General features: G+C 44.8%; 1 protein-coding gene and 1 pseudogene across 1 annotated transcript; one reads left to right on the forward strand and one right to left on the reverse strand.

Moving 5' to 3' along the window:
- Positions 1-1,427: 1,427 nt before the first annotated feature.
- Positions 1,428-2,779, reverse strand: LOC121491876 (annotated as a pseudogene).
- Positions 2,780-13,667: 10,888 nt separating this feature from the next.
- On the forward strand, positions 13,668-16,022 carry PRR30 (proline rich 30). The gene is made up of 3 exons (XM_041756381.1): positions 13,668-13,806; positions 13,888-13,940; positions 14,195-16,022. The coding sequence occupies exon 3, from the start codon at positions 14,554-14,556 to the stop codon at positions 15,772-15,774; it is 1,221 nt and encodes a 406-aa protein (XP_041612315.1). The 5' UTR covers positions 13,668-13,806; positions 13,888-13,940; positions 14,195-14,553; the 3' UTR covers positions 15,775-16,022.
- The last annotated feature ends 1,339 nt before the right edge of the window (positions 16,023-17,361 follow it).

The raw sequence follows: 17,361 nt of genomic DNA on the forward strand, positions 1-17,361 counted from the left end.
CAGGCGCCAAACCGCTGCGCCACCCAGGGATCCCCATCTATCCCCTTTGGTCCCATTCCCATTCTTCTTCCCTATCACCATTCCAAAGTATTTAATGTATACCTTTTGCTAGTTTGTTTAAATGTATACCTTTTGCTAGTTTGGTTTTAAAATATGTACACAAATTCTTTGATACTTCTCTCTTCAAAAGATGGAGCCCAATATCTGTCCCCGTGAGAGTGGGTCAGACTTAGCAACTTGCTCCTAACAAATAAAATGTGGCAGGGCTGCCTGGGTGGCTCAGTCAGGTAAACATCTGCGCTCAGCAGGGAGCTTAATTTTCCCTCTCCCTCTGCTACTCCCCTGCTCATGCGTGCTCTCTCTCTCTCTCTCTCTCTCTAACAAATAAAATCTTGAAACAAAACAAATAAAACACAGCAGGAGTGTCAGCATCTAGCTTCTGGAAGTAGGTTATAAAAGACCCTGTACAGCAGCCCAGTTGGCTCAGCTGTTTAGCACTGCCTTTGGCCCAGGGTGTGATCTGGAGACCTGGAATTGAATCCGAGTCCCACGTCGGGCTCCCTGCATGGAGCCTGCTTCTACTTCTGCCTGTGTCTCTGCCTCTCTCTCTCTCTTTCTCTCTGTCTCTCATGAATAAATAAATAAAATCTGTAGCTTCCTCCTGGGATCACTTGGTCCTCTGGTTCTAGGGCAAGCCAGCTGCTATGTTATAAAGGTACTCCAGTAGTCCTGAGAGGCCTAGGTGATGAGGAAGGGAGCTTCTCACCAACCGCCAGCACTAACCTGCAACCATGTGAAAGCACCACCTCTGAAAGGGACCCTCCAGTGCCCATTCAGCCCTAGGGTGACTGCAGCCCTGGTCAACAGTTTGAATGTGAGTGTCCCTGAGCCAGAGTCACCCAGCTAAGCTGCTCTAACACACAGACTTTCTGACCCACAGAAGTCATAGGAGGTAATAAATGTTTACTGTTGTTTAAGTTTGGGGGTAATTTGGTAAGTAGCAGTAGATAACACATGCAATAAGTGTTAGTCAACCCTGTGCGTTGTTGTACAGATAAATTTTAAATCTATTAAAATGATAATATATTTTATATTATCAGTATATAATACACTATCAGCTCGTGGTTGGTATTATATGCTTCACTGTTACTGCTTCCATTCAATCCTATGGGGGTTTTTGTTTGTTTCACAATATTCTTTTTTTAAAAAAATATTTTATTTGTTTATTTGACGGAGAGAGAGAGCACAAGCAGGCAGAGCAGCAAGTAGAGGGAAGGGGAGAAGCAGGCTCCCCACTGAGCAGGGAGCCCAACACCATCCCAGGACCCTGGGATCATGACCTGAGCTGAAGGCAGACACTTAACTGACTGAGTCACCCAGGAGCCCCTGTTTCACATATTTTTAAAATAGTTTATTACAAACTAGTTTCATAGGCCACAAGAAAGTAAAGGGACTATGTACAGCCTTTCGGGGAAGCAGGTAAGGAACTGATAAGGGCCAAGGTGAGTCAAGGGCCTTGGTGAGTGCATTCCCAGGGGAGGGGCCCTCCTTTCCCAGGAGGAGGGCCCTGCATTCCTGGAGGGGACATGCCCATTAGAGTTGCTCACCCAGGGGGATCCCCACTGGGCGACCCATGGAAGCTTCAGGCCAAGTGGCTGGCCCATCATGCCTGGAAGGGGTATCCCTTGCCCTTAGATGGGGGAGGACCCCCATGGCTAGGTGGATACTGGGATGGGACCCCTGCAGTACTGACTGTCGCAGCAGATGAAGAAGCTGCAATAATGCCTCTTCTTTGTGGGGTCATCACCTGTTGGGATGGCCCACCAACCTCTCAGCCTGGTCTAGCAAGCCCTGCAGGATCTGTGCAGCGGCTCTGCTGACCCTTGAGTCCCTGGCAGCTCAGCAAGTGCCACTCAGGCAATGCCAGTATCTTTGGGAGGAGGTCCCTCTACTGTCATTAAGACCAGGTTCCCCCTGGGTTAATTGACTGAGTATTGCCAGAATGCCACCCAGAATGGCAGCAGTCTGCATATCCAAGAGTGCCATGTGGGGCCCTCCAGTCCTACGTGCTCAACGCCACCTGGTGTTGGTATTAACCAGATTCCCAGGTGTATGGCAGGGTAGCTATAAAGGGCTGTTTTAATTTGCCTTTATCTGATAACTGACAAGTTCAAACATCCTTTGCATGTGGTGCTTGGTAGAGGGTGCATTTCATTTTTCTCCATCGAGGGAGATGGTTTTCCCAACATTATCAGTTGAACAGTTTATTCTTTGCCTGCATAGTTGCAGCTCCCACTTTATCATATAACAAGTTCCCGTATTTCTAGATAGGTCAATTTCCGAGTTCTCTCTCTCTTTTCTGTCCTGATTATCTTTTTTGTCTATGTTTGTGCTACCAGCACTCTGCTTTTATTGTTATGAGTTTGCAACATGTCTTATTATTTGGTAGATGAAACTCCCCTCTTTACTTTTCTTTTTCAAGGTTGACTGAGTTATTGCTGGACCCTTATTATTCCATATAGATCTTAGAGAAAGTTCATTGGGTTCTTAAAAATTCAACTGAAGTTTTGATTGGGATTTTATTGAATACATAGGTTAATTTGGGGGAGTTTATACATCTTTATACTTCTGAGTCAAACATTCAAAGAGCATGAAATGTCTCATATTTTATTCTAAATATTTTTATATCCTTTATTAATTGTATAGTTTACTCCAGGAATGTCTGGGTATTCTTGCCCCAGTGAAATAGTTCACTGTTTTGTCGAACAAAGTAGTTCATAGTCTGTATTGCTCTTGAAAATGCTCTTATTCTATTCAATTTTCTAGTTGAGGACTGCTATACAGAAATGCTAGCAAATTTTTAAAGTTTGTCTTGAATCCAGCAACCTTACTGAACTTTCTTATTAGTCTTGAAACTCTGTTGCTTCCATTGGTTTTTCTTTTTTTCTTTTCTTTTTTTTAAGTATTTTATTTATTCCTGAGAGAGAGAGAGAGAGAGAGAGAGAGAGAGAGAGAGAGAGATGCAGAGACACAGGCAGAGAGAGAAGCAGGCTCTATGCAGTGAGGCTGACGTGGGACTTGGTCTCGGGTCTCCAGGATCAGGCCCCGGGCTGAAGGCGGCGCTAAACCACTGAGCCACCAGGGCTGCCCTCCATTGGTTTTTCTAAGTAGATTTTATTTTTTTATTTTTATTTTTATTTTTTATTTTTTATTTTTTAAATTTTCATTTATCCATGACAGTCACAGAGAGAGAGAGAGAGGCAGAGACACAGGCAGAGGGAGAAGCAGGCTCCATGCACCGGGAGCCCGATATGGGACTCGATCCCGGGTCTCCAGGACCGCGCCCTGGGCCAAAGGCAGGCGCCAAACCGCTGCGCCACCCAGGGATCCCCTAAGTAGATTTTAAAAATGACAATTTTATTTCTTCCTTTCCAATCTTTATACTTTTTTTTTTTTTTTAAAGATTTTATTTATTCATTCATGAGAGAGAGAGACAAAGATACAGGCAGAGAGAGAAGTAGGCTTCATGCAGGAGGCCCAACATGGGACTCCATTCCAGGTCTCCAGGATCACGCCCCTGGCTCAAGGCGGCGCTAAACTGCTGAGCCACCCGGACTGCCCTGTTGTTGTTTTTTTTTTTTTTTTCTTTAGAGTACTTGTGCTTTCAATACTATGTTAACTGGAAGTAGTGATAGCAGGCACCCTTTCCTCTCCTAGCCTTATGTAGAATGTATCTAAAATTTCTTCATTAAGCATGATATTTGCTGTGGGCCTTTGATATATAACTTTTACCAAGTTAAGGAAGTCTCCCTCTAGTCCTTGTTTGCTAAGGGCTTTTAGTGTTGTTGTTGTTGTTGTTGTTGTTGTTTTTAAATCATAAATAGGTGTAGAACTTTATCAATGCTTTTTTTGCATCAACTGAGATACGATCATGATTTTTCTCCCTCAGTCTATTAATATGTTATGCTATTTTGTTATGTTTTCTGATGCTAAATGTTGCTTGAGTCCCTGTGATAAGTCCTATCTGCTTTAATTTTTTTTTAAGTACACTCTGGTTCATATCGTTAATACATTGTTTAGGATTTTTATAGCCATCTCATAAGTGAAATAAGGTTCTAATTTTCTTCTCTTTAACTGTCATTATTTGGTTTTGGTATCAAGATTACACTAACTTCATAAAATGAGCTGGGGAACTCTCACTCTTCTACTTTCTGAAACAACTTTTTACATATGATAGAAACTCTTCTTTGAAGTCAGTAAAACTTACTTGTAAAACCACTGGGCCTCGTTTTCCTTTGGTAAAGAGGGGAAAAAATGTTAACTTTCACCTTGGTTTCTTTGGTTTCTTGTTGATAGTTTGAAGTACCTTGTTTCTTCTTATCAATACTTTGTATTTTATATTTTTCTATGAATTTGGCCATTTCATTTAGGAATTCCAATACTTTAATGTACAAAATGCCCTTAGAAATATGTCTCCAAAGAAATGAGGAAAAAAAAAAAAAAAGAAATGAGGAAAACAAAAGTCCTATCCAGCAGAAATTTTCTTTGAAGAGCCTAGGCATTTCTCAGACTTGAGGAAAACGGTGTAGAACTCTGAGAATGGCCAGGAAGTTTGCCCAGGAACAATGCTTGTCCAACAAAATGGGCATGGCCTTGGATTTCTGCTAAAACCCAAAGTTTCAGTGACTCTTTACAGGCCAACAATTCTGTAGTCAGACTGGCAAGATTAAGACTGATGTGGGGTGCCAGGGTGGCTCAGTTGGCTAAGTGTCCAACTATTGATTTTGGCTCAGATCATGATGTCAGGGTCTTGAGATCAAGCCCCATGTCAGTCTTTTCACTGAGCCTACTTAGGATTCTCTCTCTTCCTCCCTCTCTACCCTGCCTCCCATGCTTGCATGCGCTCTCTCTCTCTCTCTCTCTGTTAAAAAAAGGGGGAGGGAAAAAAAGGGGGGGAGGTGATGTGAAAAATTTCCAAGCTCTGCACAAAAGACCCACACTTTCTAAAGGGTGTAAGAACCATTCCTAGCACATGAACTTTTTTTTTTTAAAGATTTTATTTATTCATTCATAGACAGAGAGAGAGGCAGAGACACAGGCAGAGGGAGAAGCAGGCTCCATGCAGGGAGCCCGACATGGGACTCGATCCCGAGTCTCCAGGATCAGGCCCTGGGCTGCAGGCGGCGCCAAACTGCTGCGCCACCAGGGCTGCCCAGTACATGAACCTTTTTGCCATTGAAACTCAAGGTTATAAGAAACTCTTCTGGCACTCCTAAAGAACAAAGGTGTCTATGGGAAGTATAGCCCCTTTGGGGTCAGACATCATTCTAATCTTGAGAGAACTGCCCATCAGGATCTCAGGACAGAGGGATGGCATTTTGAAAGATAGAGCAAGAACATGTTTACCTGATATTACAGAACTGTCTTTTGCCCTCCCATATATATATGTAGCTACTCTGAAGGTATAAATGCCAACCTTCCAGGGACTCTCCTCCCAAGATCCTCAGACCAAGTTCAAATAGCCACCCCCAGAAAACTATCACTACTAAGGAACTCATGGGGTAGTCCAGAATTTCTTGCATTCTAACTATCTGTAAGATGAAAAGTAGCCCATGAAATGAATGGTAGGTATTCCTAGGCTTTCAGTTCAATATTCTTTCTTAGAAAGCATTAAGTTGTTGCTAAAGCAGACCTCTCCCAGAAGCTTCCATCTGAGATTTAAGCAGGTCAGGGCCAAAGTCAGACTTATAGGGGAATCCATGGAAACCCTTGCCAGATGGTAAATGGATATATGATCTCTTTCCTTCTGTAGGAACTTACCTATTAGGGAAGGAGGGAGATCTGACTCTGACTTTTCTGAGCCTTGGCAGGACATAGGGAAGGAAGGAAGAAAGTAGAAAGTATTAAAGCCACACTTGCAGCCATGTGGAAAGAGATCTTGTGTCAAGTGTCTTTTCAGAGTTAGGTGACCTGGACACCCTTAAGGAGCTCCTCCATCTGAAGGCTCAGTCCTCAGAAGGAATGCAAAGTCATGGTCATATGAACCTGAGACTCTTAGGCTATCACCTCAGTGTTGTATCTACAGCAGAGATGTTGGTGTATAAAGGAAAACTTACATAATGAAAAAAAATGTTCACAAAGCCCCAAGTGGTGAACCAGGAGAAAGTGAGACTGGATGTACAAGGAAGGGCACTTCCCAGGCCAGAAGGTGCAGAGGCCATTTCTAGCACTCCATTATCTCCAAGCTGATCTCAAGGCAGTGGGTTCCGCATGGTGAAACTCATCTCCAGGGCACAGCTCAGGTCCATGCGCTGCCTGGCTATTACTGTGGCATGCTACTACCGGGAAGCATGTGTGGGCAGCTCCATGAAGGGGAACCTTGTCGCCGCCTTATGCTTCATCTCCAGCAGTCAGGTTGTGGCTATAGCAGGGCACATTCTGCTGGTCTGACTGGGCTTCGTGGAGCACACAGGCAGCAGATGGGTGAAGGCCCAGCTTCTCCATCATGTATTGTCTTTTGAAGTTGTTCTGGGATATCTACTTCTTGGGCAGGACACAGGCACAATCCCAGGAACTAGTGTACCTCATGAAAGTTGGGCCTCATGGCTTCTTCCTTGGCCTCTACTGTTGACAGGTTCTCCTCTTCCTGAGTTTTGTTTCTACAGAGCACCATCAGCCCCTGTTATCACCGGCTGTGGCCGAAGCCCAGGCACAATCCTATTTGGGTGGAATTGGCTCTCACTGAGGTATAGAGAGGAAGTAGATGTAGGGTAGGACTATCTTCCCCTCAGAACTTTGAGCCCTACCTCTCAAAAGCTGTTATTTACACTTGGAACAATGACTTCTTGGATAGCAATTGAAGTTCCTTTGAAAAAGAAGTGCTTGGCAAGCTCAGGATCCTTCTGCCAGGCAGTGGGGCCAGTGAGAAGGGACAAGAAGAGCAGCCTTCTCCTTCCCCTTCTAGAACAGTCACTCATACTTCTCTGAGTACCTCAAGTATTATAGAAATGCCCTAGAAGTTTCACTACTTTTTATAAGAGCCCTATTTTCTTATTTTCAAATCCCTATTATGTCTCTAGATACTTTCTCTTTTTTTCTTTGTTCTTTATTTCATTTGTGCCCAACTCTCTTTTTGTTCTTAATAAGTGCTACCAGAAGTATGCTTAGCTTATCTATCCTCCAAGGACCAGACTTTCTTTTTCTAAATACTCTATAAAGAAAATTTATTTATAAAAAATTGTGACATAACATAAAATGTACCATTTTAAGTATACAGTTCAATGGCATTAGTACATTTACATTGTTGTATAAACATGACTATCATCCCTTCACAGAACATTTGTCATCTTGTAAAATTGAAATGATTTTTTAGATTTATTTATTTGACAGAGAGAGTGAGAGAGAAGGAGAGAGAGCTTGGGGGGAGGAAGGGGCAGCAGAAGGAGAAGCAGACTCCCTGAGGAGCAGGGAGACCGACACAGGTCTCAATCCCAGGACCCTGAGATCATGACCTGACCCAAAGGCAGATGCTTAACCAACTGAGCCACCGAGGCACCCCTATACTCAGTAATCAATAACTTCCCGTTCTCCCCCCACACACACACTCCTGCCCGCATCTGGCAACCACCATTGAACCTTCTGTCTCTATGCATTTGACTATTCTAAGTACCTCATATGAGTAGAATCTTACAGTGTTTGTCCTTTTGTGACTGGCTTATTTCACTTAGTGTATCCATAAGGTTCATCCATGTTGCAGCATGTGTCAGAATTTCCTTCCTTTTTAAGACAATAAAATTCTGTTGTATGTATATACACATTTTGTTTATCCATTCATCTGTTAATGGACATTTTGGGTTGTTCCTACCTTTTAGCTGCTGTGAATTTTAGCCCCCACTTTCAGTTCTTCTGGGTACATACCCAGAAGTGGAACTGCTGTGTCAATTCTATTCTGTTTTTTCTATTTTTAATTTTTCAAGGAATAGCTGTACTGTCTTCCATAGTAGCTGTACCAGTTTACATTCTCACCAGCAGTGCACGAGGGTTCCAATTTCTCCACATCCTTGCCAACACTTCGTTATTTTCTAGTCTCTGTTTTGCAATTGTCATCCTGATGAATGTGACTCTATAGTATTTTTTAAAGTGTGTAGTTCACTAATTTTTAGCCTTCTCATTTTTATTTTCTTCTCATTCCTTCACTTTCCCCTAGTGTTCATTTTTCCAGCTTCTTGAGAAGAAGGCTTGGTTGGTTTATCTTAAAGTTTATTGTATTTTGCTAAAATGATAAGGGGAACAATGGAACAAGAAGACAATCATCATAAACATATGTTTGCACTTAATACACAGCCTCAAAAATATATCAAATGACAATTGACAGAAATGCAGAAACAGATAAATCAATTAGAGTTGGTCTTTACATACCCCTCTCAGTACCTGATAGATTACATAGAGACACCTAAGCAGAGATATTGAATGGTAGTTAACACACTCAAGAGACTAGGTATGACCCAAAATAGAGTCCCAACAGTGAACATCCCCAGAGAGAGTAAAAATAGGAAGACTGTTAAGGCTAACTTTTAAATTTTACCTTTATAATTCTGTATTGTTTAGATTTTTTAAAAAGATTGTATTTATTTGAGAGAAAGAGAATGCTCAAGAGAGATAGGGGGAAGGGCAGACAGAGGGAGAGGAAGAAAAAGAGAGAATCTCCAGCAGATTCCATGCTGAGCACAGAGCGTATCCCACCACCCAGTGATCAGGCCACCAGCCAAAATTAAGAGTCAACCAACTGAGCCACCCAGGCACCTGAAATGAAGAAACTTTAAAAAAAAAAATGATTGTATTTATTTATTCATGAGAGACACACGGAGAGAGGTAGAGACATAGGCAGAGGGAGAAGCAGGCTCTCTCCGGGGAGCCTAATGTGGGACTTGATTCTGGGACCCTGGGATCTTGCCCTGAGCCAAAGGCAGATGCTCAACCGTTGAGTCACCCAGGCCTCCCGAAGAAACTTAAAAAAAAAAAAAAAGGGATTATTGCAATTCCCAAGTTATAAAATTCATTTACAAAGTAGGAAATAAAAGTAATGTGGGAAAATACATGAGGTGAGTACTTAAGGACTATATTTAGGTACCTACATGCCCTTGGGGATAAGGTACATTGCATTGCTGAACTGCAAAAGCACCTCACAGTGGGTCAGAGCACAAGCATGTGGACTTTTTTTAAAGATTTTATTTATTTATTCATGAGAGAGAGAGAGAGAGAGAGGCAGAGACACAGGCAGAGGGAGAAGCAGGCCCCATGCAGGGAGCCCGACGTGGGACTTGATCCCAGGTCTCCAGATTCACACCCTGGGCTGAAGGCGGCGGCACTCAACCGCTGAGCCACCCGAGGCTACCCGTGGATTTCAATTCCCATCTAGCAAGTCTTCTTAGTAGCTAGTTTGAGAGAATGAATGTGTTAATCAACTTTGGAAGAGAAAGAAAAGAAGCATCAGAGAGGCAAATCTGCTCATACTCACTCCAACACTGTTCAGAAAAGATAGAACTTTGCCTAACATTATTTGAGTATTTCTATTGATGTGAATGAAACGGAATCTCTTAGCTTGGTGCCATTAGGCAATTAATTCATTAATTTGCTCAACTTCCCTTATTCTGAGTCCAAGATCAAACATCTTTCTGATTCCCAGGCAGGTATAACTACCTGATTTGAGAATACTGGTGATGTTGAAAACAGTAAGTCAGTCCCTGCAACTATGATTTCTCATAGTAATTCAATGATGTGGATTCTGATCACATTTTGTTTTCCCAAATACCTAGACTATAGAGGGAATATGTGAATTGTTTCTCATTTGTGAGAGATGCTTTTTTTTTTTTTTTTTTAATCAGCTTCTGACACTTACTTGAGGGTGTTGTATTTTAGTTGGCATGGTCAAGAGCACATTTCTCATCCTGGAAAGTAAAAGACCAGATATAATTGGTTTCCCTAATGACATAGCATATATGGCATTTCCAGATGGTTGTATGTCCTCTAGAAGTTCCTTTACTTGGGATCCCTGGGTGGCGCAGCGGTTTGGCGCCTGCCTTTGGCCCAGGGCACGATCCTGGTAGTCCTGGGATCGAATCCCACGTCGGGCTCCCGGTGCATGGAGCCTGCTTCTCCCTTTGCCTGTGTCTCTGCCTCTCTCTCTCTGTGACTATCAAAAATAAATAAAAATTAAAAAAAAAAATAGAAGTTCCTTTACTTGAACTAACTCTGGCCATTGTGATCGTCAGTTTCCTTTCAAGAGCTCACATACATTTCTGTTTAATAATTCCATTTAAAATTTTCCTTGTGGGGGATCTGAGTGGCTCAGTGGCTGAGCTTCTGCCTTTAGTTCAAGTCGTGATCCCAGGTTCCTGGGATCTAGTCCTGCATCGGGCTCCCTGCGGGGATCCTGTTTCTCCCTCTGCCTGTGTCTCTTCCTCTCTCTCTCTGTGTCTCTCGTGAATAAATAAATAAAATCTTTAAAAATAATAATAAAAATAACAATTTCCTAGCAAGCAACTAGAAACTGATATGAGATCCTAGAATTTGTCTTTTCCCCTTTTTCAAATACTTACCAATCTGTGGTTATCTGACACTTCTCTTATAACTATGACTTCTCCATGAATACTCAAAGTAGTTCTGCAAACAGTTCTTTCCTACTGTATCATATATCCAACTCAAACAGAAAAGAAAAAAGTGCCAAGGTCAAATTTTCTTAGATAATTTTCAATTTACCCATTCATTCATCTATCATCTATCCTTTCAATTTACCCATTCATTCATCTACCCATTCTTATCAATCCTGCAAATCTCCATTTGCAGATTTCTAGAAAGAGCATGCTATATAGCATTTGACAGAAATCAAACACAGTGCTCTGGCCTAGGATTGGAAAAGTGAAGGGTGGAAAGAGTGCGTGGTAGATGATATCTATAACAGGAAACAGCTAACAGACTAAAACAAGGTCATTAAAAAAAATAATAAAAAAAATAAAACAAGGTCATTACAATATCACATTTTCAACTTGGACGCTGAGTACTTAGAGAAGAACCTCTACCCACTTGGTCAATACAGTTTTACTAAGCATAGAGTAATTAACACAAACTAAGGGAGAGCTTGATTAGTTTAAATGGAAGTTCTTATAGAAATTTTTTGTTTGAACAGCAATCTTCAAATTGGGGTCCTCAGACCCCTAGGGGACCATGAATATTTTCCAAGAGGACCCAAGTTCTAGGGTGACCAATTATCCCAGTTTATCCAGAACTGTCTTGGTTTTAGCACTAAAAGAGCATGTTCCAGGAAGCTCCTTAGTCCTTAAGACTGGATCTCAACTTACCTGTTTCCTCCTCCCTAAAACTGATGCGCCTGAGATTTTGCTGATTTTCCTTTCCCACCACTCACCTTTTCATAAGGGTCCTCCTCTCACTTGATACAAGCCACAACTCTTACTCATTCCTAAATTTATTATGACTTACCCTGGACTGAAAAAACCTCCAGGGCACCTGAAAGAAAAAGAAGACAGAAATAATGATATGGGCAAAGCCTCCTTCAATATAGGCATTGTAGCCCCTTGGTAGGGGCTCATCTTTCAGTTACATGATGTGATGGTTAATTTTTTTTTAAATTTATTCATGAGAGACACAGAGAGAAAACAGAGACACAGGCAGAGGGAGAAGCAGGCTCCTCGCAGGGAGCCCGATGTGGGACTCCATCCAGGAACTCCAGGACCACGCCCTGAGCCAAAGGCAGACACTCAACCGCTGAGCCACCCAAGCATCCCGTGATGGTTAATTTTATGTATTAACTTGACTGGGCCATGAGATGCCCATATATTTAGTTAAACATTATTTTGGCTGTGTCTATGAGGGTGTTTCTGGATTAGATTAATGTTTGAATTGGTAAACTGAGTGAAGCAACTCGTCTCCCTAATGTGGGTGAGCCTCATCCAATCATTGAAGGCCTGAGTAGAACAACAACAACAACAACAAAAGGCAGAATAGGAGAGAATTCACTCTCTCTGCCTGATTATCTTCAAGCTGAGGCATCAGCTTTCTTTTGCCTTTGGACTCAGATCCTGGAACTGACACCATCAGCTCTCCTGGTTCTCAGGCCTTTGGACTGGGGCTGTAACTATACCATCAGCTCTCCTGGTATCTAGCTTGCTGACTACAGACCTTTGGACTTCTCAGCCTTCATAGATATAGGAGCCAATTTCTTTTTTTTTTTTTAATTTTTATTTATTTATGATAGTCACACACACACACACACACAGAGAAAGAGAGAGAGAGAGAGAGAGAGAGAGAGAGAGAGAGAGAGAGGCAGAGACACAGGGAGAGGGAGAACCAGGCTCCATGCACCGGAAGCCCGACGTGGGATTCTATCCCGGGTCTCCAGGATCGCGCCCTGGGCCAAAGGCAGGCGCTAAACCGCTGCGCCACCCAGGGATCCCCAATTTCTTATAGTAAATCTCTATCTGCCTATCTATCTATCGCTGTACATAAATATACACAACTATAAATGAAACATATTTTTTTGGAAAGACACCTATAGGATATATCTATAACTATCATTTATCTATTCAGGTATAGACTACATCAAATAGAAGAGCATGCTTAGATTTAAGTGATAGTTGTACATTCTGTGAGTAAACTAGAAAAACAGTGAATTGCACACCTTAAATGGATGGATTGTACGGTATGTAAATTATATCTCACTAAGGCCATTAAGAAATTACTTATTAAAACATATATCCCAAGGAGGGAAACACTATAGAGCACAAGCCATTGCCCAGAAAGCAAAAGAAAACAGGACTTTGGGCAGCTCCGGTGGCTCAGCGGTTTAGCATTGACTTCAGCCCAGGGTGTGATCCTGGAGACCCGGGATCGAATCCCACGTCGGGCTCCCTGCATGGAGCCTGCTTCTTCCTCTGCCCGTGTCTCTGCCTCTCTCTCTCTCTCTCTCTCTCTCTACCCCACCTGTCTCTCATGAATAAATAAATAAAATCTTAAAAAAAAAAAAAAGAAAACAGGACTTTGAAGGGAGAGCCCAGCCTAGAGAGGCTCTATGGTATAAGGTGATGGGAACTGTAAAGTATATGCGCAAAGAGGAAGGGGAAGGTTAGGGCCTGACAGGGAGACTGAGGATTCCAAAGAATTTTGTCTACTTTAATTTTTTTTAAGATTTTATTTATTTGTTCATGAGAGACACACACAGAGAGAGAGAGGCAGAGACATAGATAGAGGGAGAAGCAGGATCCTCACAGGGAGTCAGATGTGGGACTCGATTCCCAGACCTGGGATCACACCCTGAGCCAAAGGCAGATGCTCAACCACTGAGCCACTCAGGGGTCCCTGTATGCTTTAGTTTTGTTAAAGGCCATCCTTTGAACGATCTCTGAAAGAAGGTCCTAGAGCCTAAAGGAGCAGTGTATTATGTCAGCACCTAACCTTTGTGACATAGGCACCAGGTGCCAGGGAGAGCTAACCCCAGAGAATGGAGTTCCTAGCTCCCCAGGGGGGCGGCAACGCCGCCCCTTAGACAAAGTCCAGTCTTCTGGAAACTTTCACCAGCTGGCCCCATTGCTGCTGCTGGGTGTGCTGAGGGCCAGCCTGAGCCAGAGGACGTCAGCAGCATTAGGGGTGACGAGGAGTCAGGGAAACCAGAGTGGCAGGAAATCAGGATGCTTGCAGAATCCCTGATTTAGGTTTAAGAGAGCAAAAGTCTGTAATAGAAGACCTCCTCCTGGCTGAAGGAGCACCAAGGGCAAGGCTCAGACAGAAATCTAGGTCAGCATGAGTTTAGGGTGACAGATACTGGGGACAGAGGGGGTGTATCCACCATTTGGTGACTGTTCCTCTCTCTCCCAGGTTCCTCATTGCTGAAGTGCCTTGTGAAACTCAGCCCAGAAGAACCCTCACTGGTAAGAGCTCACAGCCCCAGAACAGCCCCAATTTCTGGTCCCATCTCAGCGGCCATCCTCAAGCCCCTCCTCCAACTCTGTTCTACCTCCCCACCTCTACCCTTCTCCCCCTCAGGTCTCACTTTCTCTGGAGCATTTTACCAGCTCTTCTGACCCCAAAGGTGACACAGATTGAGGGTCTTGGTAAACTAGTCTTCAGAGCCAGAAGTGGACCAATTCTCCCAATATCTTAGATTCTGTTTCTTTCTCTCCAGGTCTACGGGCTGCATCTTCCTCCCTTAGCCCACCCAGATAGTTGCCACTGTCCCTCAGCACCCAAGAGGCAGCTCTGATTCTCCATCCCTATACATCCCTCATCAATGGCTGGCTGCAAAGTGAGAGGCCAAGTTTAGACCCAAGCTGCTGCCCAAACCCTCAGAAAGCCTAGTGCTGCGGGATTGGGGGGTCTCCTTGTCCTGCCACCAACAGCCGCACCAACACTAGGCTGCAGCCACACTTGTGCACCGAAGGCCCTGATTTCTCAACCAGGTCTGGCCTCAGAGATACTGGTCCTGTTTCTGCCAGGTCACTCGTCTCTGGTCTTGAGGCCCCAATCCCTTCTGAATTCAAGGCAATGTTGCCTCAAAACAAGGACCAGGTGCTGCTACAGAACACAGTACCCCCTGGGCACCCTCCTTTGCACCCCTCGCCTCTTGTGGACTCACCACCCAGCAACCTACAGCCTCTGTCTCCCCAGCTACCACCCTCTCCCTCCCACCCCCCTTACTCCCCTCCCCCACAGTCCCACTCTCCTGGCTCCCATTTCTACTCTTCTGACTCCAATTCTGACTTTATCCTACACCCTTACTCTTCCTCTCTCCCAAGCTCCCCCAGTTTCTTTCATCAGAATTACCTCTCTCTCTCCTTCCCACCCTCTTCCTCTGCCTCCCACCAGCTATATCCCTCCCCTGCTCTCACTCATTCCTCCTCCCCCTCTCAGCTGTGGAACACCTCTCTTCCCCAGTCTCATTGCCAGTCAGCTTCCCACCCAGGAGACTGCCCTAGCTCCTCTGTCACTTCCCGGACCCCCAGCCTACCTTCTGGTGGGGTCCACTTGAACAGGCAGACATGGCCCTGGCATCAGTACGGGGACACCGGGCCCCCTGGGGCAGTGGGGGAATGCGTGGCAAGCAAGAGGGACCCTGCAGAGTTCAGGGACCCGGGGGCCCTGGCCCAGGCCCTGGTGGTCCATCTGGGGCATCGCCGCATTGCACACGACCTGCGGCTACTGCTTCTGCAGCGCCTGTGGCTAGGCAAAACTGGCCAGGCCCCAGTTGTAGAATATCCTATATGCCTGGTGTGTCTCAAGCCCCGCAGCCCTTCTTGCCCCATCCCCAGGTACAGGACTGGACCCCGGCTGCTTGCCTTTCCCCAGCTACTGCCCTGTGCACAGGGCCAGGAATCCGGACCACTCCGCATAGGCATTGGTTTTGGCCTCCGCCTGCCTCGGGGCCAGGCCAGGGCCTTGCATCTGTTGCCAGAAAGAAGGCCAGAGGAAGCAAGGCCTCAGGGCGAGGCCACTCAGGCCCATGGATATCAAACTCGGGCATCCCAGGCTCCAGCAGCTCAAGCACCAGTGGCTCGGGCTCGGGCACGGGCAGATCCAGCCCCTGGCACACAGTCCCAGACCGAGAGCCTCAGATCTACAGGCCCTCGATTTCCAAACTCTACATGCTTTTCAGGGCCTCTACCTCAGGCACCCAAACAGGCCACTGTCTCCCTGAAGCGCAGGCCTTCCTCTGCCCCCAAGAGGCCTGCCTCTCCAGAACCCATTCTTCAAAAGTCACCACCCTAGTTCCAGAGCCTAGGAGGCTACCTGGAGCACCTCCTCTGAACCCTGCTGCCCCTACCCGGCCCCAGATCTCGGGGAGCCCTCGAGACACCCTGAAGGGCTGGCTGGCAGGAGGTCAGGTGTGTTCTCCAGCCTTGAACCCTGGGAGCCCCTTATGGAGTCTGCTCTCTCCTGGCTGAAGAGGATGAAGGATCCCTGAAACCCCATTCAGCCTTCATTGTATCAATAAAGCCTGACCCTGTAAAACTCGAGTTAGTGCCTGATGTGGAAATTTGGGGTTTGGAGTGAACAGTCAAGAAAGAATTCTTGAGACATCTTTGGTGCAAAAAGGTGGTTTTATTAAAGCACGGAAGCAGGACCCATGGGCCTTAAGTGCTGTGCTGGGTTGTAAGGGGTGACTGATTATGTAAGTTGGGATGGAGTTAGGGATAGTATAAGTTTCTAAGGAATTTTGGAAGCAAAGTTTCCAGGACCTTGAGGGGGCCAGCTATTGTTAGGAAAAGTTCGTTTATTATTGTCTAATAAAACGTTAGTCATGAGACCCTTCAGATATCTCTTAGTAGGGATCCCTGGGTGACTCAGTGGTTTGGCGCCTGCCTTTGGCCAAGGGCGTGATCCTGGAGACCCGGGATCGAATCCCATGTCAGGCTCCCGGCATGGAGCCTGCTTCTCCCTTTGCCTGTGTCTCTGACTCTTTCTCTCTCTCTTTCATGAATAAATAAATAAAATCTTAAAAAAAAAAAAGATATCTCTTAGTGGGTCATATGCTTGGAGGATGATTGCTAACATATATCTTGCGGGGTAGAGATAAAGGACTTTTCCAAAGGAATTTTTATATGTTAAAGACTTCCAGGATCCTAGAAGTTGGGATTATGTTAAACTAAGGTTGCCTTGGGATCCCTGGGTAGCGCAGTGGTTTAGCGCCTGCCTTTGGCCCAGGGTGTGATCCTGGAGGATCCCATGTCGGGCTCCCGGTGCATGGAGCCTGCTTCTCCCTCTGCCTGTGTCTCTGCCTCTTTCTCTCTCTCTCTCTCTGTGTGACTATCATAAATAAATAAAAATTAAAAAAAAAAAAAAACTAAGGTTGCCTTTTGCCTCTAGCAAAGTATTAACATTGAGGCAGTTGAGTTCCCTGAAGAAGGTTACCCAGCCTGTCTCAAGGACTTGTCAATAGGCTGTAAATTATAATGAAATTTAATTTTTTTCTTTTGCCTTTGTTTCTCACATTGATGGAGGATAGTCAGAAGGAAGGTAGGCAGAGGCAAGGGAGCCCCTGTCCTAAGAGGTTTTTAAGGGTTGAAAAGGAAAAAAAACCCATCCTGTTATTCTAGGCTTTACTCAGGGTCCCAGCTTTAAGTCTTTCTACTGGCAACTTACAGTTTGTATGTGAGAGGAAAGAAGCTGATGGCTGTGGGTGTCCTAACTCAGGCCTGTAGCCAGCTCAACAGCCAGTGGATTATTTAAGCAGAGAGCTTTATCTAGTGGCCTGTGGCTGGCCAGCATGCCTTAGGGCAGTGATGGCCCTGCCCTCTTGATCCCTGAGGCTACTACAAAACACTACCCTGGAAGGAGCCTTCCATCCTTTCACAT

The sequence above is a fragment of the Vulpes lagopus genome, chromosome 5 (assembly GCF_018345385.1).
Source record: "Vulpes lagopus strain Blue_001 chromosome 5, ASM1834538v1, whole genome shotgun sequence".
NCBI classification, from domain to species: Eukaryota; Metazoa; Chordata; class Mammalia; order Carnivora; family Canidae; genus Vulpes; species Vulpes lagopus.